This window comes from Marmota flaviventris, chromosome 14 (genome assembly GCF_047511675.1).
Source record: "Marmota flaviventris isolate mMarFla1 chromosome 14, mMarFla1.hap1, whole genome shotgun sequence".
Taxonomy (NCBI): domain Eukaryota; kingdom Metazoa; phylum Chordata; class Mammalia; order Rodentia; family Sciuridae; genus Marmota; species Marmota flaviventris.
The window spans coordinates 51607706-51632825 of record NC_092511.1 but is presented as its reverse complement, the minus strand read 5'-3'; the positions used below and the strand labels follow the sequence as shown (position 1 = coordinate 51632825).

General features: G+C 33.8%; 1 protein-coding gene across 15 annotated transcripts in view; it reads left to right on the top strand.

The window, feature by feature from the left end:
* Positions 1-23410, top strand: part of Wdpcp (WD repeat containing planar cell polarity effector) — a 521998-nt gene extending 498588 nt beyond the window's left edge. For 14 of the 15 annotated variants that reach the window (XM_071601637.1, XM_071601635.1, XM_071601630.1 and 11 more), the window contains 2 exons: positions 13804-13832; positions 22383-23410. In XM_071601637.1, the coding sequence (XP_071457738.1) occupies positions 13804-13832; positions 22383-22433 (80 nt within the window). In that variant the 3' untranslated portion in view covers positions 22434-23410. Of the gene's footprint in view, positions 1-11079; positions 11157-13803; positions 13833-22382 lie in introns of all 15 variants that reach the window. The other variant, XR_011704348.1, reaches the window with a different exon arrangement.
* Positions 23411-25120: the final 1710 nt, after the last annotated feature.

Here is a 25120-nt window from a genome sequence, read left to right as displayed (position 1 = left end):
CCCCAGGCCGCCGGGGGCCGCTTGCAGAGCCGGTTGGGCGGTGGCTGCGGGATTGGACCTCTGCGCCCGCGGCCGGCCAAGATTCACTTGTCTGGGGCCAACTGTCACCTCTAATATAACTTACTAATTCCTGGCAGGTCTCCTTTCAGCGGAATTTTGCTAGAAGTTCCTCAGTAGGTAGAATGTAGCTGTTTTAATGGGTGTTTCTGATCCGGTTAATGTGGAAATACTGAAAGTGCTGCTTCCTTGCCGGCCGCCATGTTGGATCTCTTGTTGAAATCCTTTATCCAACACTTCAACAAACATTTATTGAACTCCTATTATATGCCAGAAACTATGTTGTTCAGTAGAAATAGAAAATATAATGTTGCCTACAAGGTATTCATGGTAAATAGCTGCTAGAAATGTAGTAAAATTCTTTGATGCATTCTCTATGCTGCCCATAAAGTGACCTTAACCTGTTTAGACCATTATAATCTGTCCATATCATCTCCATCCAGCCTTCTTTGGCACTACTCCACAATTCTTAACTGTTTCTACTTCCTCATCACCCAAAACATGTTAATATCAATATGATTAGATTTCCTCCATATCACCTCTAAAAGCATTTGACATTGTTGATTATTTCTTTCTATAATATTCTCTTTGCCTTCTTTGTACTCTAACCCACTGAATCCTCTTGCCCTCTTTAGATCTTGATAGCCTTAATAATAACCATTTTGGAAATAGTAGACAGATAAAAGAAATTCTTTTAAGCCATCTAATATAGATGAATAGATATCAAATCTTATCCTCTCTTTCTGCCCTATTATATGTGAGCTGCAACTCTTAAGCACCAAAGTGCAGTTAAAAAAAATGATGAATATGGGTGGTATTAGTCAAGTATCGTCAAAGAAGGAGAACCAACAGGAAGGGAGTGTGTGTGTGTACAGAGACAGAGAGACTGATCGATTATAAGGAATTGGTTCACACAATTAGGAAGGCTATCGAGTCCTAAGATCTGCAGTTGGCAAACTGGAAACCTAGGAGAGCCAACAGTGTGGTTAGTTAGCCAATAGTGCAGTGAAGGCCAGCAGGCTTGAGCCCCAGGAAGAGTAAAAAGAGAAAACTCATGTCCCAGCTCAAAGGCAGTCAGGCAGGAGTTCTCTCTCATCAGGGGTAATATTAGCTGGACATGAAAATGTACAGAGGGAAGACAAGTTGGAATCTGTCGGCACCATAAAAATATTCAAAGGGTTATGGCTGATATTTCACTTCCTCCTTCCAAATCTTGCACACATTTTTCTTTGTTCATTTCTAACATGGAAATACACGGGAAAGAATGTTCTGGGAAACATGGTTCTAGCTTAGCCAAATTTATTTACACAGTATAAAACCATCTTGAAGGTGATATATTTTAACAAAATAAATAGGCAAGAATTCTATAGAGGTAAGGTTTGATAAGGAAGCTATGCAAACTAATTTAATACTGTACACAGAAAAGCAAAAATAAAAACCCTAATATTGTTGACCAAGTTTGCAAAGCTGAAAATTATATTGAAAATTGAAGTTTGAAAGAGTAAGTGGAAATTAGCCAAAAAAAGAAACTGTTAATAATTCTTTCCTTGTATCTTTACAGAAATTGTACATGAAACAAAATCTGTAGAGGAGAACCAGTCTTGTTTCATTTTTTAAATTTCTTTTTTTTAATTTTTTATTTGTTTTAATTAGTTATACATGACAGTAGAATGCATTTATGCACTTTGATATATCATACATAATGGGATATAATTCCTCGTTTTTCTGAATGGACATGTTGCAGAATCATGTTGGTCATGCAGTCACATTATACATACAGTAATAATATCTGTTTCATTCTACTATCTTTCCTATCCCCACATCCTCTCCCTCTACCTAATCTAAGGTATCTATTCTTCCCTAGTGCCCCCTGCCTCATTGTGAATTAGCATCCACATATTAGAGTAAACATTCAGCCTTTGGTTTTGTGGGATTGGCTTGTTTTGCTTAGCATGATATTCTCCAACTCCAACCATTTACTGGCAAATTCCATAATTTTATTCTTCTTTAAAGTAATATTACATTGAGTATATATACCACATTTTCTTTATCCATTCATCTATTGAGGGACACCTAGGTTGGTTTCATAGTCTAGCTGTTATGAATTGAGCTGCTACAAACATTGATGTGGCTGCGTCACTATAGTATGATTTTAAGTCCTTTGGGTATAAACCAAGGAGTGGGATAGCTGGGTCAAATGGTGGTTCCATTCCCATTTTTCTGAGTTTCCAAAATGGATCAATACCTTTGCATTTATTTTGTTTTTCATATACTTTACAAAGTAATATCCAAAAATTTTATTAGATTAAACATATATAAAATTATCCTATGGAACGGCAGTAAAAAAATTCTTGTTTTTTCTCAATGCATTACTTATTTTTAAACACCTATAATAAATAGTTCACAGACCAGCAATAATGATTTTCAGATGAGTTTTTGGTCCTTATCCCACAAATTGAGTAACACTGAACTAAGACTGACTTCTTACCTAATTTAGGCAGAAAGCTCAAAGTAATACTTTTGAGAATAATAGAAACTGGGTGTGTTTAAACCAGACACCTAATGAGTATGAATTGTAAGGAACTTCAGAGACTAATGATCACAGTTATTACTCTTTAAAACATCATAAGCTAGACACACTGGCATAGAACTAAAATCCCAAAGGATTCAGGAGGCTGGAGGATCACAAATGTGAGGCTAGCCTCAGCAACACAGCAATATCCTCAGCAACTCAGTGAGATCCTTTCTCAATTTTTTAAGAAACTTTTTTAAAAAGGGGATAGATTGATTTCCAAGATTTTTTGTTTGTTTGTTTGTTTTTGAGGATATTTTGAGTGGGAAAGTTTCCTAATTTCTCTTTTCAGTTGATTCACCATTGATGTATAGAAACATAGTTGATTTTTAGGTGTTAATTTTGTATCCTGCTACTTTGCTGAATTCATTTATAGTTCTAGAAGTATTATGGTGAAAGTTTTTTGGGTCTTCTAAATATAGAATCATGTCACCAGCAAATTGTTTGAGTTCTTCTTTTCCTATTCTTATCCCTTTAATTTCTTTCTTTGCCTAATTGCTGTGGCTAGAATTTCAAGGACTGTGTTGAATAGAAGTGGTGAAAGAGAGCATCCTTGTCTTGTTCCAATTTTCAGAGGGAATGCTTTCAATTTTTCCTCCATTTAGAATGATGTTGGTCTTGGGTTTAACATGTGTGCACAAGTGCATGCATGCAAACGTGGGGGTGTGTGTATGTATTATTGATTTCCATATGTTGAACCAATCTTGATCCCTGGGATCAAGTGTGGTGCACTATCTTTTAGTATGTTTTATATGTGATTTGCCAGTAGTATTTTATTAAGAATTTTGAATGTGATTTGGCAGTATTTTATTAAGAATTTTTGTATCAATGTTCATCAGGGATATTGTTCTGAAGTTTTCTTTCCTTGATGTGTCTTTTTCTGGTTTTGGTATCAGGGTGATACTAGCTTTATAGAATGAGTGTGTAAGGGTTCTTCCTTTTCTATTTCATAGAATAATTTGAGGAGGATTGGTATTAGTTCTTCACTGAAAGTGGTAGAACTCAGCTGAGAATCCAATGGTCCTGGGCTTTTCTTTGTTGGTAGAATTTTAATGGCATCTTTAATTTCATTGTTTGAAATTGATTTGTTTAAATTATCTATGTCCTCTGGATTCAGTTTGGGTAGGTCAATCATCTCTAGAAATCTGTCAGTGTCTTTAAAATGGGGGCTGGCTTTGTAACTTAGAGCGCCTGCCTCGCACATATGAGGCACTGGATTCAATCCTCAACACCACATAAAAATGAATAAACAAAATAAAGGTATTCTGTCCATCTATAACTAAAAAAATTTTTTTAAATATTGTCAAAATAAAAATATTGTCAAAAGCAATGTACAGATTTAATGCAATTCCTATTAAAATTCCAATGACATTCTTCATAGAAATAGAAAAAGCAATCATGAAATTGATTTGAAAAAATAAAAGACCCAGAATAGCCAAAGCAATCCTCAGCAAGAAAAGTGAAGCAGGAGGCATAATACCAGACCTTAAATTATACTACAGAGCTATAAAATTATACTACAGAGCCACAAAAAATGACATGATATTGACACCAAAACATACATGAAGACCCATGGTACAAAATAGAAGACTCAAAGACAAACCCACATAAATATAGTTATCTCATACTGGACAAAGGTGTCATAAACATATATTGGAAAAAAAAAGATAGCCTTTTTAACAAATGGTGCTAGGAAAACTGGAAATCCATATGTAGCAAAATGAAATTAAACCCCTATATCTCACCCTGTACAAAACTCAATTCAAAGTGGATCAAGGACCTAGACATTAGGTCAGAGACCCTGGGCCTATCAGAAGAAAAAGTAGGCCCAACTTTCCATCATATTTGCTTAGGAACTGACTTCCTCAATAAGACTCCTAAAAGACAAGAAGTAAAATCAAGACTCAATGAAAGGGTAGTATCACACTAAAAAGTTTCTTCACAGCAAGGGAAACAAGAACATGAACAGGGAGCCTACAGAATGGAAGAAAATCTTTGCCACCTGTATCTCAGAGCACTGATCTCTGGGATATACAAAGAACTCAAAAAACTTAACATCAAAACCCAATCAATAAATGGGCAAAGGAACTAAAAAGGCACTTTACAGAAGAAGAAATACAAATGGTCAAAAAGTGTATGAAAAGTATATGAAAAAATGTTCAATATCTCCAAGCAATTAAAGAAATGTAAATTAAAACTACACTGAGGTTCATCTCACTCCAATCAGAATAGCAATTATCAAGAATACAAGTAACAATAGGGCTGTGGCTCAGTGGTAGAGCACCTGCCTCGCACAGATGAGGCACTAGGTTTGATCCTCAGCACCACATAAAAATAATAAGATTTGTGTCCATCTATAACTAAAAAAATTTTTTTAAAAGAATACAAGTAACAATAAATGTTCGTGAGGATGTGGGGAAAATGTCCACTTATACATTGCTAGTGGGACTGCAAATTGGTGCAACCACTCTGGAAAGCAGTATGCAGATTTGTAACAGAATCACCATTTGACCCAGTTATCCCACTCCTCTGTATATACCCCAAAGACTTAAAATCAGCATACCACAGTGACAAAGCCACATCAATGTTTATAGCAGTTCAATTCACAAAAGTTAAGCTATGGAACCAGCCTAGGTACCTTCAACAGATGAATGGATTTAAAAAATGTGGTATATACATAAAGGAATATTACTCAGCCTTAAGGAAGAATGAAATTATGGCATTTGATGGCAATCCCAAAAACCTTAAAGCCAAATGTTCTCTCTAATATGTGAATGCTAACACATAATAAGGCAGGTGGAGAGGGAAAAATAGAAGTTCATTGGATTAGACAAAGGGGAATAAAGGGAATGGAGGGGAGATAGAATAGGAAAGACACTAGAATGAATCAGCCATAACTTTCCTATGTTTATATATGAATACATAACCAGTATAATTCCACATCATGTACAACCTCAAGAATGGGAAGTTATGCTCCATATATGTATAATATGTCAAAATATACTGTTGTGTATATCTAAAAAGAACAATTTTTTAAAACACTGAAAATAACAAAGTGGGGAGCTAGAGACGTAGCTCAGTGGTAAAGTGCCCCTGGGTTCAATTCCTAGCATGTGCTTGTGTACGTACATACATACATGTATTAATTAAATAAAACATCATAGTGGGTCAACTTAGTACCGAACACTTGCTTGTTCAGGCACTAAAAAGAGCTTATCCAATAACTTAGCAGTCATCTTATAAAATTAATGAGAACAGTATACAATAAGCAAGTCTTTTTTGGAAAGCAAGTCTCATCATATCAATTTAATTTGATGTCACAGTCTATATAATAAGTTACAGATATAATCTACATTGCCCCGATTTCAAAAAGAATTTTGATTGTGTCTTGCACTTTAAAACAAGCAACAAAACTGTTTGGTTTTGTTTTGTTTTAGATCTCAGGACCTCATTAAAATAACTTTTTTCTCCATATTTTTATTATTGCATTATAATTATACATAATGGTGGGATTCATTGTTAAATATCCATACATGTACATGCTGTGATAATATAATTTGACCAATATCATTCCCTAGTATGTTCCCTTTCCCTTCCTCCTTACTTTCCTTAGTCCCCTTCCTCTCCTTTCCATTTTTTTTCCTATCTCTTGCCTAATTGCTGTGGTTAAAACTTCTAGCACTATATTGAATTCAAGAGTGGTGAAAGTATACATTCTTGTCTTGTTCCATATTTCAAAGGAAGTGTTTTGTTTTTCCCTATTCACTATGAGGTTGACTTTGAGTTTATCTCCTATACCCTTTCTGATGTTGATAAATTCCTTCTATCCCTAGTTTCTGCAGTGTTTTTATCATAAATGGGTAATGAATTTTGTCAAAGACTTTCTCTGAATCTATTGAGACTTTGATTTTTGTCCTTAATTCTATTTATGTGATACATTATAGTTATTGATTTACACATGCTGAATCTTCCTGGTAACCCTGGAATAAAACCAACTTGGTCATGATGTAAAATCTTCTTAATATGTTATTGATATGACTTGCTAAAATTTTATTAAAGATTTTTTGTATCTAAGTTCATCAGGGATATTGATCTGTAGTTTTCTTTCCTCAATGTGAGCTTATCTGATTTTGGTATGAGGGTGATACTGGCTTCATAGAATGAATTTGGAAGGGTTCCATCCCCTTCTATTTCATGGAATAAAAATAGGAGTATTGGCATTAGTTCTCTTTTAAAGGTCTGGTAAAATTCAGCTGAGAATCCAACTGATTCTAGGCTTTTCTTTGTTGAAAGACTTTTTATTACTGTTTCTATCTCATTGCTAATTATTGGCCTGTAGCTTTTCTATGTCCTCTTGATTCTATTTTGACATGTCATGCATGTATAGAAATGTATCCATTTCTTCCAGGTTTTCCAATTTATTGGAGTATAAATTTTCAAAATACTCGCTAATTATCCTCTGGATTTCCGTGATGTCTGAGGTGATTTCTCCTTTTTAATCTCTTATTAATTTGGGTCTTTTCTCTTTTTCTTTCAGTAGTTTACCTAAGAGTTTGTTGATCTTTGTTCATTTTTTCAAAGAACTCTTTCATTGATCCTTTGTGTTTTTTAAATCTCTATTTCATTGATTTCAGCTCTGATCTTACTTATTTTGTTCCTTCTACTGTTTTTCGAATTGGTTTATTTTTCAAGGGCCTTCAGATTCATAATTAGATTGCTTATTTGAAATCTTTCTGATTTTCTGATGTAGGCACTGATAGCTATAAACTTCTTTGAACTACCTTCATACTGTCCCAGAGCATCTGGCATGTTGTTTTTGGTTTTTGTTTCTTTGTGTGTGTGTGTGTATGTGTGTGCCAGGATTGAACTCAGGGGCACTTGATGACTGAGCCATATCCCCAGCCCTATTTTGTATTTTATTTAGAGACAAAGTCTCACTGAGTTGCTTAGTACCTTACTGTTGCTGAGGCTAGCTTTGAACTCTCGATCCTCCTATCTCAGCCTGCATCTGGTATCACTAATCTCATTTGAATCTAAGAATTTTTTAATTTCTCTCCTGATTTCTTCTGTCACCCATTCATCATTCAGAAACATATTGTTTAATTTCCATGTGTTTATGTAGTTTCTGTGGGGGTTTTTGGGGGGTGTTGATTTCTAATTACATTCCATTATGATAAATACGATAAGATGCAAGAAATTATATCAATTTTTTTATATTTGTTTGGGGGCTGAACATATGGTATGTTTTGGAGAAAGTTCCATGAGCAGCTGAATAGAAAGTGAATTTGGCTCTTGTTAGTGAAATATTCTACAAGTGTCATATTAAGTCCATTTGATTTATAATATTTTTAGGTATCAAAAGTTCTTACTGGCTGGGCATGATGGCACTTGCCTGTAATCCCAGTGGCTTAAGAAGCTGAAGCAGGAGGATTGCAATTTCAAAACCAGCCTTGGCAACTTAGCGAGGCTCTAAGAAACTCAATGAGATCCTGTCTCAATATAAAAAGGGCTGGGGATGTACCTCAGTGGTTAAGTGGCCCTGAGTTAAATCCTTGGTACCCCCCTCCCAAAAAAAAAAAAAAAAGTTTCTACTGAGTTCATGTGTGGAACACCCATCAATTGATGAGAGAGGTATTTTGAAATCACCCAGTATTCCAGTGTTTATTGTACTGGGGTCTATCTGTGTCTTTAATTCAAGTAGTATATTTTATCTAATTAGGTGCACCAATGATTAGGGCATAAATATTTACTATCATTACATCTTCTTGTTGAATTTTTCCCTTTACCAGAATGAAGTTACCTTATTTGTCTTTTCTGATTAATTTTGTCAGATATAAGAGTATCCTGCTTGTTTTCAGGTTCTATTTACTGGATATATTAATTGCCATCCTTTTCACTTTCACTTTGGAGGTTTTTATTTCTTTTTGTGTATTTAGTGGTTTAGGTTTGTTTTTTTATTGTTGTTGTTTTAGTATTTAAGTGTTTTCTGTAGTGCTGGCTTAGTTATGAATTCTTTTAGTTTCCCTTTATCTTGGGTTTTATTTTTTCTTGAATTCTGAACAATATCTTTGCTGGATATAGCAATCTTGGTTGACAGTTTTTTTTTTTTTTCAGGGCTTGAAATATATCATTCCAAGTCTGTCTAGATTTTAGAGTTTGTGCTGAGAAATGAGATGTAATGCTGTTCAGCTTGCCTCTGACTTGACATTTTTCTCTTGAGGCTTTTTATTCTATCCTTGGGCTGGGGTTGTAAGCTCAGCTGTAGTAGAGCTCTTACCTAGCAAGTGCAGGGCCCAGAGTTTGATCCTCAGCACCACATAAAAATAAGTAAGTGAAATAAAGGTATTGTGTCCAATTGCAAATCTAAAAAATAAATATTTAAGAAGAAATTCTATACTTATTTTGTATGTTAGGCATTTTAATTACAATGTGACATGGAGAGCTTCTTTTTTAATCTTGTCTATTTGGGGTTGTGAATGCCTTCTGAATCTGGATGTCTATCTTATTCTGAAGGTTTAGAAAAATTTCTGTTACTATTTACCTAAAGAGGCTTATCCATGCTGTTAGCTTGCATCCAATGATTCTTAAATTTGGTCTTTTAATATTCTCCCAGAGTTCTTGTATATTCTGGTCATGGTTACTTATTTTCTTTTCATTAATATAATCTTGATGTTCAAGGCCAGCAACTATCTTCTAGTTCTGAGATAAGATTCTGTCTTCAACATGGTGTATTCTTAGACTTACAACTGAACATTTTATTTTATTGTGACTTTAATAGCCAAGATTTTTGACTTGTCTTTCTCTCTTTCTCTCCCTCTCCCCCTCCCCCCTCTTTCAGAATTGAACCCAGAGATGCTTTACCACTGAGCTATATGGTCAGCCCTTTTTATTTTTTATTTTGAGAAAGGGTCTCCATAAATTGCATAGGGCCTTGCTAAATTGCTGGGGCTGGCTTTGAACTTGTGATCCTCCTGTCTCAGCCTCCCAAGTCACCGGGGTTATAGACATGCACCACTACACCTGGCTATTTGTTTGTTTTTCCAGTTGTAGATGGACAAAATACCTTCATTTTATTTATTTTTATGTGATGCTGAGGAATGAACCCAGTGCCTCACACATGTGAGGCAAGCGCAAATTTGAAGTAATTAAAGACTCAGCCTCATTAAATAGTCTGTGTGAAAAAATATTTTAAAAGAATATTAAAAAAGAAAAAAGACTGGGATTGTGGCTCAGTGGTATAACACTTGCTTAGCATGTGTGAAGCACTGGGTTCAATTCTTAGCACCACATAAGTAAATTAAAGGTCCATCAACAACTAAAATTTTTTTTAATTAAAAAGGCAAGAATATTTTTTAAAATTAAAAATATTTATTATTTTTTTTAAAAAGAAACTCTAATTAACCTAAAACATAATCTGATAAGATTTTTCACAACTGATGATGAAACATATGCAGAGGAAAAAGACTTTGTTGTTCAAATTTACTATGTTTCTCAAATCCTATGGTTCTTTACTGTATTTGTTCCTCATCATTATGTGCTTTGCAGAAAATATTTTACCCTGTTATATGTTACTAAACCAGCAATGTCAATAGTGAACTTCATTCACTTTGGGTTTAACTGTTATCAGTTTTGAGAATTTTCGTCAAAAATAGAGGTTGAATATCTGGACTTTCTATCACACAGAAGTTCAAAAACCTGGCAAAAATTTGTGATTTTTTTTTTTAAGTTCAATACTAAGACTGAAATTTTTCTGAATGAAAAGAAGCACCATTAACCACTTATCAGACTAAATGGCTTTGGAAATCAGTTTTTGCTGCAAACTTGATAATGCTTCTTAATCCATTTCAGTGTTAATTGAGATTGTCTAAATAATGTTAGGTTGTACTTACTGTCAAGAGTTAAAACAAGGGCTGGGGTTGTGGCTCAGCAGTGGAGCGCTTGCCTAGCACATTCAAGGCACTGGGTTCAATCCTCAGCACCACATAAAAAATAAATAAATAGGTATTTTAAAAAGTTAAAACAAAATGAAATCTATGTCCCTACAAATTTCAAATAGATATATTTACTGGGTATGATGGCACAAGGTGGGATGATCATTAGAGCCCAACTTGAGCAATACCTTGAGACCCAGTATCAAAAACAAACAAGAACTATCCCAGTTTTAGCACTTACAGTCTCAAATCCTGGTGATCCTGCTTAATCCTAGAAAACTGGAACTACCAGTTTCCTTAATCCTGGTGGTGTTTTTTGGAGCTGGCTACAAAAGCAGAAGAACTTTTTATATTTCAAAATCCATCAACAGTAGAATTGAGAAGCTCCCACCTAACCTTTCATTGGAAGTGAATAACCTACAACATAGTCACATGATTCTGCTTTGTGTGTAGGGAATAAATACAGGAGCATTCCACCACTCAGCTACATTTCCAGACCTTTTTATTTTCTTGAGCCAGGATCTTGCTAAGTTGCTGAGGCTAGCCTTGAACTTGAGATCCTCCTGCCTCAACTTCCCAAGTCACTGGAATTACAGGTATGCACCACTCTGCCTGGCTTGTAATGACATGCTAAAAGGTAAATATTAAGAGAAGAACCTAATAGAATTCTATAAAATAGATGCTGTTCATGGATTGTTATCAATAATAACTGGTAGTACTTATTTTTTTGAAAAGGCATTTTCAAAAATAAAATACCAGAGATCAACATTTACATGAACTTTTGCAGTTGAGTTTGTTGAGAAAAAAACATTAACTTTGAATCCCCATTAAATGCAATGATATACCCCCTATTCTCATTAGATATATTTTTTAAAATTTAATTATTACTACTATAGTTTAAATTTCATTAATAAAAATTTTTCTTGTTATTTAAGTATTTACACAGTGTCTTCAATTTTGTTTCTTAGCTCACAAAGCCTAAATATTTACTCCCTGGTTCTTCATATAGTTTGTGAATCCCCTCATCTAGACTAAGACAATATAGTTCAGAGATGGAAACTGTCATAGTTGACAAGAAACTAAAGCATTAATACTGGCTTTTTTAAAAAATATACCAATTGTTTATTTTTCCAACAGTCTGAAGTAAGCACTTCATTGCACTAATCTCTTTAGATGTCAATCAAGAAACTACATTATAAATCTTAAGACTCCTGCTATAAAAGTTTTTTTTTCCTTTCTATGAAAACTTTGGCATGGATTCAGGAAAGTGTGACGATGTCTAACATAGTGAAACATAGTGTCTTTTTTTTAAGTTTTTAAAAATTAAGTTGTTTAGCTCAAAAATGTCAAGTTTATGGGGTAATGATTATTATTTTAAAAAAACACACCAAATACTGAGTTCTTTTTATGGTCTATGGAAAACTTTTTAAAAACATGCTTAACTGTTGTGAATTGAGCTGCTATAAACATTGGTGGAAGCTAACACAACAGGGAGACAGAAGAATAAAAGTTCAGTGGATTAGACAAAGGGGAATGGAGGGAAGGGAGTAGAGATAGGAATAAGACAATAGAATTAATCTGACACAACGTTCCTATGTACAAACATGAATACACTACAATGAATCTTCACATCACATACAACCACAAGACTGGGATCCTAATTAGAATAAAGTATACTCCATGTTTGTATAAGTATATCAAAATATACTATACTGTCATGTATATCTAAAAATAACAAATAAATTTTTAAAAATACATGTTTAAATTAAAGCTGGGTAGTTTTGTGTAGCCATTAAAAGAATTCATTGACCACTGAGAGACAAATGTTGAACCAGTTTCTGAAAGAGTTCGCTAATTTTATACTCATAGAGATCATCAACAAGAGAATAACCATCTTATTGCAGGATTTAAATGTTTGTCTAAAATCAAGAGCCAACCTATTTTTTAAAAATCAGCTGTCCTATGAAAACATTACAATACAGATCTTTGAACTATATAAACAAAACATCCCAAACTACACAAAAATACCCCCGTGAACAAGTAAGAGGGTTGATGACAGAAAAGTAAGAAGTGTTTTGAGAGAAATGCAGTCATCATCAGGGCATTACTTGGTGCTGGCTCTATGAGGAGGAATAAGATGCTATCGATACATTTTAGTAAATGTCTAATCTATCTAGGAAGGTAAACTAAATGAATAAAGAGAATAATATAAGTTAGTACCAGGCACAATTGCACATACCTGTAATCCCAGCAAACCATGAGGCTAAAGCAAGAGGACAACAAGTTTGAGGCCAGCTGGGCTACTTAAGGAGGAGACCCTGTTTCAAAATAAAGCTGGAGTTGTGGCTCAGTGGTAGAGCACTCACCTAGCATGTGTGAAGCCCTGGGTTCAATCCTCAGCATCACATAGATAAGTAAATAAATGTATTATGTCCAACTAAAAATTTAAAAAAAAATGAGAAGGACTGGGGAAGTAACTCAGTGGTAAAGCACATCTGGATCAATCCCTAGTACCAAAAAAAAAAAAAAGATTGTGTATCTTTGTGTGTGTAGAGAGGGAGAGATAAACAAAGGTATGTTATCACCTAGTGCCCAATGAATGGCATCTGTATACACCAAGTGCTTTAAGAGAAACATAACTGAGATTTATAAATACCATCAATTATACCCAATTCATTGTTTCAAGGATGAGAATATGTAATATAATTCCTACCTAATATCTATCAATAATGAGAAATTACATTGTGGCAATAATGATAGTACTTTTCTCTCTGCATGTAAATTTAAGCGATATACTAAGTCAGCAGATATAGTACTGGTATTAGAACAGATACCTCAGTAATCAATTATGGCTTCCTTTCCCATTGAGTTCAAAATATAATATAAAATAGTAGGGAGTGCCTTCTCAACACAGTTCCCCACTGTGTCCCCAGGTAACCACCACTACTCAACTAGAACTGACAGATTAAACTCCTGGCCATGCTAGTAAGACATCATTTTAACAACAGAAAGGACAAGATATAGTCTCCTTATTTTACTTCAGTGCATGTTACCCATAACTTATATAGAAGAATAATTTAGCACTTTCATACTATTTTAAGGTTTGGTTTTCAGCATTTTAATTTATTTAAGTTGTATTTGCAGTGTTTTTCTTTTCATGAAGAAATTGAAAAGTTTTGTTAATTTTTAGAAAGTCCTTTATTTGATTTTTAAGGTCATTACTGTTGTGATCTTTTATTTTAGGAGATCTGAAAGAAGATTACAGAGGACAGGTAATTTCTCTTAGAATTTAAATGTCTGATTATAAATAGTAAGAGAAAAACATGATATGTGATCATTTTAAACTTAGGAAATGCTGCCTTTGTCTACATTAACTGGATTACATTTCTGTACTGTTTCTTAAGAGTTAGCTTTGCATTATTTCAAAGTTACAATTATTAAAATTGTTATTTTTAAGTAAAATTATGCATAATGAAATATATATAAATGAAGCTTGAATTTGACTCAAATAATTCAGTAGCAAGAAATTAGGAAGGATATAGAAGAAGAGTCACCAAAGGATGAAAATTGATGAAGCTGGATGGTAATAGAGCAGTTCATGTATATCATTCTCTTATTGGTATATGACTGAAATTATTCAAAGTACAAAATTTTTAAAACCCTTATAAAAATTATATATGTAATAAAATGAATCAGATAATTTTTATAAGTAACATATGTAGAAATACCAATTCTAACAACTGGTCCTGAACCCATTTCCACATTCTGTTTTTGTTAATTCTGAAAAGAGGTATCAAAGTCCTGTTTTATACCATTTTCAAAAAAGGCTTGGTATGAGAAATCCTTATAATTTTATAAGTACCCCAAAATGGATTATTATACTATCTGATTCATTCTGAGACTTAGATTTGAATGATTATTCCACAATTATTAACATTATAACTTTGGACTATTCATTCCATCATTCTAAGCCTCAACTTCTTTATCTGTAAAATAGAAATAATTCCATATACCCCAAAGGATTTGTGTGAAGCTCTATTATGAACATGGTAGGATTTTATTAATTATATGTAACTATACTAATGATAGTAATTATCAACAACATCATTACTTCAGTCTACCCTACGGACATACCTATATTGAAAAAACGTAAATCTTTATTTATTTAGAAGAAAACACCCCATATTATAGTTAAATACACATATATAACAATTTGCATTTAACTTATTAAAGCTTAAAGATACTTTATTATAAATTTTATGCATTTTAAATCATTCACTATTTTAGAATAATTGTTAAAGGAAAAACAGTATTCTATCAAAATTTTATAGTCACATCCACTTGGATACACAAATGTGCATGAGATACAAAAAAGAAAACTAACTTCTCAAGAATTTTTCTAGAAGGGCTGATATACAGAACAAGAGAAACATCTGTTTATGTATTACTGTACAGAATGGTTGTTGTAACCTAACTGGTCACAGGACTGAGTTCAGAGGGTAATATAGCTTAAACATGTTACTGCTAATTTACACACACTTTATGTTCATCCTCTGGTTTCTTGTGTAGAAATTGTTATCAAGTACAAATAAGATACAGATTATAACAACCTATCATTATCATTTGTAAAAGTCTTCTTATTCAAAATTTTCATACAGTACATTTCAGGGATTGTCCTTATGTATTTTTACAAAATTTTCTTTTCATATTATAAGTGTATTAGTCTCACACATTTCATTACAGCAACAGAAAATGGACTATGTATTTTACGAAGAAAAGAGGTTTATTTAGGCTTCAGTTTGGGATGCTGAAAGTCCAAGATCTGGTTGTCCCATCAGTTCAACCTCTGCAAGGACCTCATAGCAGATGGCATTAGAATGGAAGGAGTATGCATACATAAGAGATTACATGGCAAGACTAGAAGCCACAGAGAGATTCAGGGACCAAGTTTGCCCTTTTATAACTTACTCTGTCAAGAATTCATTCCATAATATCAGAATTAATTCCTCTGGCAGTACCCCCAGGAACCTAGTCATCATGCACTAAGCCCCTACCTCCTTTTTTTTTTTTAATTTTTGGGTACTGGTGATTGAATCCAGAGGTGCTCAAGCCACATCCCTAGTTCTTTTTTTTTTGAGACAGGGTTTTGCTAAGTTGCTGAGGCTGTCCTCAAAGTTGTGATCCTTCTGCCTGAGCCTCCCAAAATGTTGGGATTACAGGCACGCCCCACTGCATCTGACCTAATAAATTCCATCTCTTGAAAGTCCTGCCACCTCTTAAGGCTGCCATATTGGAACTAAGCCTCCAATAAGTGAGCCTTTGGGGGCAAACCACATACAAACTATGGTAATAACTATTTTTCAACCTATTTATCACCTCTTTGTCAACTTGAACCAATTGAATATATTTGATAGCAACAACAAAAAGCAACAGTTTATTATTTGACATAAAGGTATGTATTATGTACTTATTAAATAACTGGTACTTGTCTCAATATCTTAAATGTTTTAATTCAGCAAACCCCTAGAAGGATACTGCTATTAGCCCCATACAAACAATGAAATTTAGACATGAAAATTAAATAATTTAACCATAGTCACACAGCTTGAAAGGAAGAAGCTGGAATTCAGATTTAAATAATCTGGCTCTAGACCAAGATTTCTCATCCTTAGCACTTGTGACATTTAGGGCCAAATAATCCTTTTGTTGTTGGAGTCATCCTCTGTATTGTAGAATATTTAGCAGCAATCCCTACTGGATGCTAGGAGTTTTCCCAACCAAATTATGATGACCAAATAACTCTAGCCATTGCCAAATGTTTCCTTGGGCATGGGATGGCACAATCACCCTGGTTAAGTCTTGTCTAGAACAACCCCTACTCATGTTATGTAGAAACTCCTTATATAAATTACCTCTTGAAGTCACACAATGGAAATATGGAAAGCTAGACTATAACATAAAATTCACCTATAGCCTTCCCCTTTATTTTGCTTGTACTACTCATTTTCATACTGTTTAAAAGGAATCTTAGACTTGGAAATGGCAGAAACTCATTCTTTTAATGGGAAATTATGGCAGACATAGCAATCTACTATTTCTATTGCTCTTGATATTCTTACTCTTAGCAGGAGAGTTAGGCCCAGCCCAAGGGGAATGGTGCAGATAAGATAGGAGGTATGTGAACGCACATACCCCCAACCCCCAATATTCACATACTGACAACTATATTAATAAAGATCTCCTGAAGCTGAAGTGTGTAACTTCTAAAGTGATTGATAAAGTAGTGATTTTTCACTAACATTCTTCTCTCATAAATTAATTAAATTACTTATAGGACAGTAGCTTCAAGCATTGGTTGAAAAATAGTAAATGATACATTATTTTTATGCTTATTCTTTGCTCCAAAGGATTATTTTTTAATATGTTAAAATATGTCAACATACACTGGGGGATATAGCTTGTCTGGTAGAGTGCTTGCCTTGCACGCACAAGGCTCTAGGTTCTAATCCCTAGCACCACACACACAAAAAAATGTCAACATACTCAAATGGGTGACTTGGATGAACCGCTAGGTAAAAAAATTTTAACACAGCCATAAATATAATGATCATTCTTCATAAATACTGAATTTATCCTAGTATTTATGTCCTATCTCCTCCCAAAAAATGTTGGGGCAATTCATAATTGTGTTATATATAATATCAAAAATAATTCATTCATAAAAGAAAAATAAATTACAAGATGCAGAATAAGAGAGCTCTAGTAAGATATTAGATACAAATTAAAACTGAGTTTAGGGGCTGGGGTTGTGGCTCAGCGGTAGAGCGCTCACCTAGCATGTGCGGGGCCCTGGGTTCAATTCTCAGCACCACATAAAAATAAATAAAATAAAGGTGTTGGGTCCAACTACAACTAAAAAATAAATTCAAAAAACTGAGTTTAACTCTGAATTTGAGGAGGGAAAGCAAAAAAGGGAAATAGGTTTACTTTGGAAGGCATCATGATATAACAGAATGGAGAATTTATATACAAACTCTCTCAATTTCAGTTTTGTTTGCTATTTCCTCACTGCTACGCACCTCCATGCCTGTTTGTAATCTGAGTATAATTTTTAAAAATAATACCACATGCTTATTATGTCAAATTAGATAATGGCAAAGCATTTTATAAACTCCAAAACATGATTTGCTATAATTGTTCTTTTTGACTTAATTTTTTAAAGTTATTCAAATAATAAATTTGAGGAAATGTTTTTCTAGGACACTCATACTCAAGACTGCTTATGTCAGAAAACTGAAAAACTAAACAGGTTTTTGTATAGTTTCCAAAAAGACAATTCCTATTCACAAAGATGTTTCTTATGATACCTCATCTATATAAGCTTAAGGTATTATATTAAATCATAATCCACTGCAGGTATTTCTGTGGAAAGATGAAATGACATGTTCTAAATACATTTTTGATAGTTTACTTACCACAGAAGGAGTTAGGAAGTTAGTTAGCTTATCTGTTAACGTGTCTCTTGTAAGTACCTGAAATCTCAAACCAACCTAGCAAATGCTAGACAGTAGTCAGTGTGAGACTGCATTTCCTAGAAACAACATTAAGTACCAAAACTCTACGATGTTAACTAAAAAGAAATCTCATTATAATATCAAATATGCATGAAGCAGAGTTAATGGTTAATAGTGAAACTTGAATTCCTGGTCAATTTACTCAGGAAAGCATCTATTGCCATATGATGGGCTACTGGCACGAATATAAGCCAGGGCCTTAAATGACAAAACCAGGGAGTGAGAGGAGCTAATTGTAAGTCAGGCAGCAGTGACCAAAAGGAGGCAGATTAAAAAGGCTGCTGAACAAGGCTTGTTGAGATTTCACTCCCAGGTGAGACCCTCCAGACCAACAAGGCCGATCTGGGAGAAAAGCAGTGGCTCCACCAGACTGGAATTTTTATTGGGCTTACGACAGGAAAAGGGGGTTTTCAGAGTCCCTTGTCCTACTGGGGTTAGTTGGCTAAGATCCAGGATTGTCCAGAAGACCCCACTGATTGACAGGCGGTTCCGTTGGTGCCTGATTGGTGGTTCTTTCCCGCTCCAGTTGCTTAGTGCTTTGTTCCTCAGCCACCTCCACCAACCTAACACTAATCATAAAGCAGCCTACAAAACATGTTATTTGTTAGTATGTTGAAAAGAAAAAAGCTGCAGTGGAAAAAGCATTCCAGACAAATAAGAACTAAATTCTAATTCCAGCTTTGTCACTAAATAAGTGAATGGACAAAGCAATTCACCTACATGAGCATCCGTTTGCTCATCTATAAGATGAAAGGATTTCAGATTAGGAGTTTTCAAGTTTCTTCTATTTCTAAAATTCACCATCTGGAATTTAATTATTGTTATATCAGAATCTTTAGGAGAAACCATTAGTAGGAAACCTAATACAAAACAAAAGCATGATCACTTATATCAAAGAAAAAAAATCTGCATTAAGTGAGCAACAGGTCAAAATCCAGTTTTTAGCAAAGCAAACCTTAACATGTCTTGAGTTTGCTTATAAAAGTCTACATACATTTAAAAGAAAGTGACCTGGTATCACCCAACATTAGGTAACAGCAGTAAGGTGTGGCTCAGAAAATGCACTTAACTATATGTAGAAGTCAAATGAGGAACTGGGGAAAACCCTTTTGTTGTGTAAATTACTACAGGAATTAACATGTACCTTCCTTCAGTCAAGGGTGAGCATAATTTCAACACATAATAAAATGAAGATCAACCTCGTTTGGAACTACAACTTCCTGTTACCAAATAAAATCATCTTTTCCCAAACTATGAAAGAAACAAAGCGAAACTACCAATTCTACACTGTTTATCAAGGGATAAAATTTCATAACTGTATTTCTACAGTTCTGTAAGAAGGAAATAATCCTAAATCCAGAAAATAACTAATGTCTAAGAATATCCATCATAAGGCTTTTTTATTAAAAAAAGCAATTGCACATTAATAATTTCATTTTTTGGTGAAATTTATATAAGTTGTAATATTTGATGGAATAAAATTAGAAACAAAGACTGTGGGAGCACTGAAAAGTGTTCAAAGAGAAACCAAAAGTAAGAAAATAAAAGATGTGGAATTATATATATAAAATTTTACCTGGGCTTAAAATAAGTAAATAAATTTTGGAAAAAAGATAACTGGAAGGAAATAATGTTCATCATATTTTATGTGATTGGTGAGACTGGGTAAATTTTTGTACTTTTCTGTTTTACAAATTTTATTTAAATGAGTATGCTTTAATTATTATGAAACAACTGAATGTAAAACTTTATTTCATTAATCTTCAAAATATCCCTCTAAGGTAAATAGAGTACAAGTCAAGGTTATTTAGCATTGTGTAACTTATCATGGAAACCTTGGAAATGCCCTGAAGTCTTTGCAATGGATTTTAAAGGAAATTCTTCAAAGGAAACCTTTATGGCTTTTTAAAAAAACTCCTGAGATCACTAGAAAGAAAGAAGGGAAGAAAGTGGGAGAAGGGAGGGAAGGAAAGAGCGAGGGAAAACAGAAGGAAAGAAGGTAGCAGGGAAGAAAGGAGGAAAAAATAGCTAAACCACATGACGCTTCATGTGAAACCTGACCTTTCAGCTGCAAGTATTTATTTCCCTATACTTGCAGTATAGGAAAATAAAATAATTTACCTAGGATCTCCACCAGTTGATAAAAAAGACCAAAACCTAACTACAGGCTCCTCAATGACCATTCTAATGGTGTAGAAATTAGACTTTGGTAGGGCAGTTTGTAGGCCAAGAGTTGGAGCTTGTCTTTAAAATGACAGTGCTTTTAATGTTTTGTTTTGTTTTTAAATTGAAAGCTACCTAAAACGGCTGAACTTGCCAGCACACACACACAAGCCTGGGGCAGTATTAAATTACTCATTCTTCTTGTTACCTGTTTTTCCAGGTTTTTTTTTTTTTTTTTTTTTTTTTTTTTGTGTGTGTGTGTGTGTACTTTAGCAGCTAGAGAGCTCGAACTTGCATCCTCCACACACACACACACCCCTCCCTTACCTTCCACTCCATACCCATTTTCCTTGAGCTGTGACTATGTAAAATAGTATGAATGCAGGCTTTATGAAAGGCTTCTTAGGAAAAAGAACTTTAATACTTAAGGAATTTTTTTTTTAACGGTGCTTGGGATGTAACCTATATATGTTAGGCATGCACTCTAATACTGGGCTACACCCAAGCCTTATATTATTTTAAATATCCCAACACAATAACAAAAAAATATATTTTTAGATAAGTTATTTTCACCGATACTTTTGGGAAAAAATCTCATATTAGCACATGGTAATAAACTAGACAAGCAGTCAGTATAGGTAGGAAAATTGAGTCAGGTCAAATCAAGGAGGCCAATTTGAGTGAGTCTGGGAAGTTGGAGAGGGGTTGAAATGCTAATACCTTCACAGCCCTTCCTTTACCCTTATCAAGATAACCTGCTTCAACCTATTGCTAAGGCAACCTGTCCCATGATTGTCCCTCCCTATAGGAGTTATTAATTATGCCCCTTTCCTGCCCAGATCACGCCACCTTGGCCCCTCCAGGAAGCTGCTTCACACCTTTTGGCCCTCCAACCAATTATCTCCTGGGCCTAGTCACCTATGCAGGAAGGAGAGAGATAAAGAAGGAGGAGAACAAAGGAAATCTATGACACATAGAAAAGAAAGAACATCCTCACTTTTTGGGATACCAGAATACCAGCTATAGCCCCCTTCTCCCTCACAGGAGAAATCTATGTTATCCTTTTTAAAATAAACCCTGATTTATATGCTTATGTGTTCAATATGTGAAGAAGCAGAAGTCATCACTGGTAACCGGCTGTATCATTAGTATGAGTGCCAGCTGTTATCCCTACTTTCTTCACCTTTCACCTTATCATTTCAACTGCAAGTAGGCTACCTTCAAATTTTCAAAAACTGCTCCTAATGTATGATTTTTCAAATGGAAACAAACACTCTGATTTATTTATTTATTGATAGCTGTAGATGGACAGAATGCCTTTATTTTGTTTATTTTTATGTGGTGCTGAGGATCTAACCCAGTGCCCCACACATGGTAGGCATGCGCTCTGCCACTGAGCTACAGCCCCAGTACCTGGAATTACTCTTCTTTAGTCTTGCCTTCAAACATACTCTCTAGTTTCAGAATCCCATCATAAAATCTTGCTTTTCTGTACCCAGTGATGTTGATATCGGTATAGGAGAGGTATGAATCATGGAAAGAATAACAAATGGGAAATGAATGAAGTTCTTGTTAATATTTCTTTTTACTTTTATAACATGTTGTAAAAAGCTTATGAAATTATATAATCTTTTCTATTTGATTCCTTACCTCAGGAGTCACTGGTCAAATATTCAGTTAAAAAAATCAGATTTAAGAAATGCATTGTATTGTATTTAGAACCTTTTAGAACACACAGTATTTTAAAATCAAATAGGCAGAATCACAATAAACTGCAGTTTACAATTTTTTGTTGTAGGAGTCCTCAAAAGCTTCTAAATTTCAATTATCATCTTGTCCTTCCTTCTTTGCCTTTTTATACTTCATATATTTCTTGATTAATTTCATGAAAACTATAATGAGTTTTAATAATTGAGTAAGATAAATATAAAGATCTTGTATCTACATATGTAAAATACATTTTAAAGAATTTTATTTCACTGTTTTTAAATACTTAAAAATAGTAAAGATTTAAATGTTAAGTCAATATTTTTGCTCTGCTTAAACATGATTTTATTTTAATTATGTTTGTCTATTTACTTGCAGGACATTGGAGATGGTGGTTCTCTCAGAATGGTTCACTTTGGTTTGGTGTAAAAAAATGAACTTTTTTTTTTTTTAACTTCAAAAAGAAATCAGCCTTTTTCATGACCTGATTCAATTAAAATCTCCCCATATGGATTTTTAAAAAGGAAAGATGGTCTATGTAACATAGCATAATAGTAGCAAAGTGATCCTAAATAAAAATCCTTAACATACTTTATTTTTAGTAATATACAAATTTTGAAAATGTTTTAAGCTGTACATTATTAGGTACTTCAAAAACAATATTTAAACCTTGTTCTCTAGTATTTTAAAAACTTTGTCAGCTGGTCTTACTTATATCACTAATTTACATTATATGTAAAATATTTATTAAGCAAAAATGTCAGCTCAAACCCATTAGTAGTAGACATTTCCCCTGTATCTTTTGAATCTTACTGCTATGAGGCACTGACTGCCCCATAAAACTCAGAGATATTATCTTCCTCTGGAGCAAAGAGTAGGCATGTTTACTATCTATTATAAAAGATTTGAGGCTCCTTAAGTTCCGAGTTCTTTCTCTTTAAATAGCCCAGAGTGTGCTGGTGGCATTTGGCCCTTTTCACATTGCTATATGGTAATAGAACTCAGGAAATCAATGCAAAAATAAATATATTTAAAATGCTGGGCTGGGGCTGTAGCTCAGTGATAGACCCTGGGTTTGATCCTTAGCACCACATAAAATTAAGGTATCGTGTTCAACTACAACTAAAAAATAAATACTAAAAAAAAATATTGATACTCTGGGTACTATTGTTATAATTAATAAACTGTCCTTTGTTTCTAATGCCAGGAGTCTTATGCCTTTTACCAGCAGACATGAAACAGTTCCATAATTTATTAACTTGTAAGTAGGGTAAAAGTTTGGACCCTTCACAGTTCTTGATACCTGTTCATTAGCATATAAAAGTTTTCAAATTGTAGATATCTGTAATAATCAACATCTTGAAATATTGTGCATGAATTATAAAATTAAATCTTCTTAAAAGCTACACTGAGGTTTTTATACTTCAGATTTTTCTTCCTACTTTCTATGCATCTATACCTCTACTGGGGAATATGACAAAGGGAGTAAAAGATTTTTCAATTCACAACTCTCCTTAAAAAGTTTTAGGTAATTTTTTGTTTGTTTTTGTCTGGGTTTTTCTTTGTTTTGTTTTTGGGTTTTTGTTTTGTTTTGTTGGTAATTTGTAATGTGTGTGCCACATTTTAAATAGAGATAAAATGTCCAGGAATGGTGATATGCATGCACCATGCTGTTGGGGAGGCTGAGGAAGCACATTCACTTGAGCCCAGGAGTTCATGACCAGCCTAGTCAACTTAGTGAGATCCCATATCAAAACAACATAAACAAAAAAGTTTCAGTTATCAGCAAATTTTAATTTTCCACCCTCCTTTATCACACAGATAAATAAAAGTCAATTTTTAAATTAAATATTATATTGAAAAAAATATAATTTTGCCAAAGAATACATTTTCTCCAGACTTTCTACTAAAGTCATTAACCTAAAACAAACTGCATTTCCTGATCTACATATCCTTTTGCTCATTTGACCATTGTCTTTTACAACTATATGGGAAGTGTGGTAGAAAAGTTCAGTACCATTTCTAGGTTCTATGTGAGGAGGCCATAGCCTGTGCTAATGATGTATTAAAGAAAATATAGTTATGAATACATCTATATCGTTCTATATGATAGTATGAAGTAACCATGTTTGCCAGTTATTAAGTGAAAACTAAAAAAAACTTTTGCTTAAATTCTCCATTTTTCCACCTTCACATGAAACTAGAAAAATGGACTCAAGTTATTAAAAAAAAAAACAAGTTTAGATAGTTAACAAGAATATATTATGAATAATAAATAAATATATGATTTTTCAACAAAAGTACCAAGACCATTGAGTGGAGAAAGGATAGTCTTTTCAATGAACGGGGGTGGGGGTGGGGGTGGGGAATGAACATGCAAAAGAATGAACCTGGACCCTTACATAGTGTCATATACAAAATCTAACTCAAAATGGATCCAAGACCCAAACATAAGATACAAAACTGTAAAGCTTTAGAAGAAAACACAACTTCATTACATTGCACTTAAAAATTATTTCTTTGATATGACATAAAGCATTCAACAAAGTAAAAACAGGTAAATTGGATTCACTGAAATTAGTAATATCTGTGCATTACAGGACACCAACAGAGTAAAAAGGAAGAAAATATGTTTAAATCATATCTGGTAAGGACTTAGTATCTAGAAAATATAAAGAATTCCTACGGCTCCACTTAGGTTGAGAAATACGTATGAACAAAAAAAAAAAACAAGTAACCAACTTGAGCAAAGAATCTGAATAAACATTTCTCCAAAGAAGATATACAAATGGCCAAGAAGACAGGAAATGATGCTCAACATCACTAATATTTAGGAAAAGGAAAACCAAAACTACAATATACCACTTCATACACATTGGGATGACTACTACATTAAAAAAAAAAAAGACCTAGCATATATGAGGCCCTGGGTTCACAAATAAAAAAAAGAAAGAAACAAGAGAATATAGCAAGTATTAACAAGATAAATTGAAAAACTTGTACATTGGTGTTGGGAATATAAAATGGTATAGCCACTATGGAAAATAGTACAGTGATTCCTCAAAAAAATTAAAAATAGAACCAGGGACAGTGGTGCATACCTGTAACCACAGTGA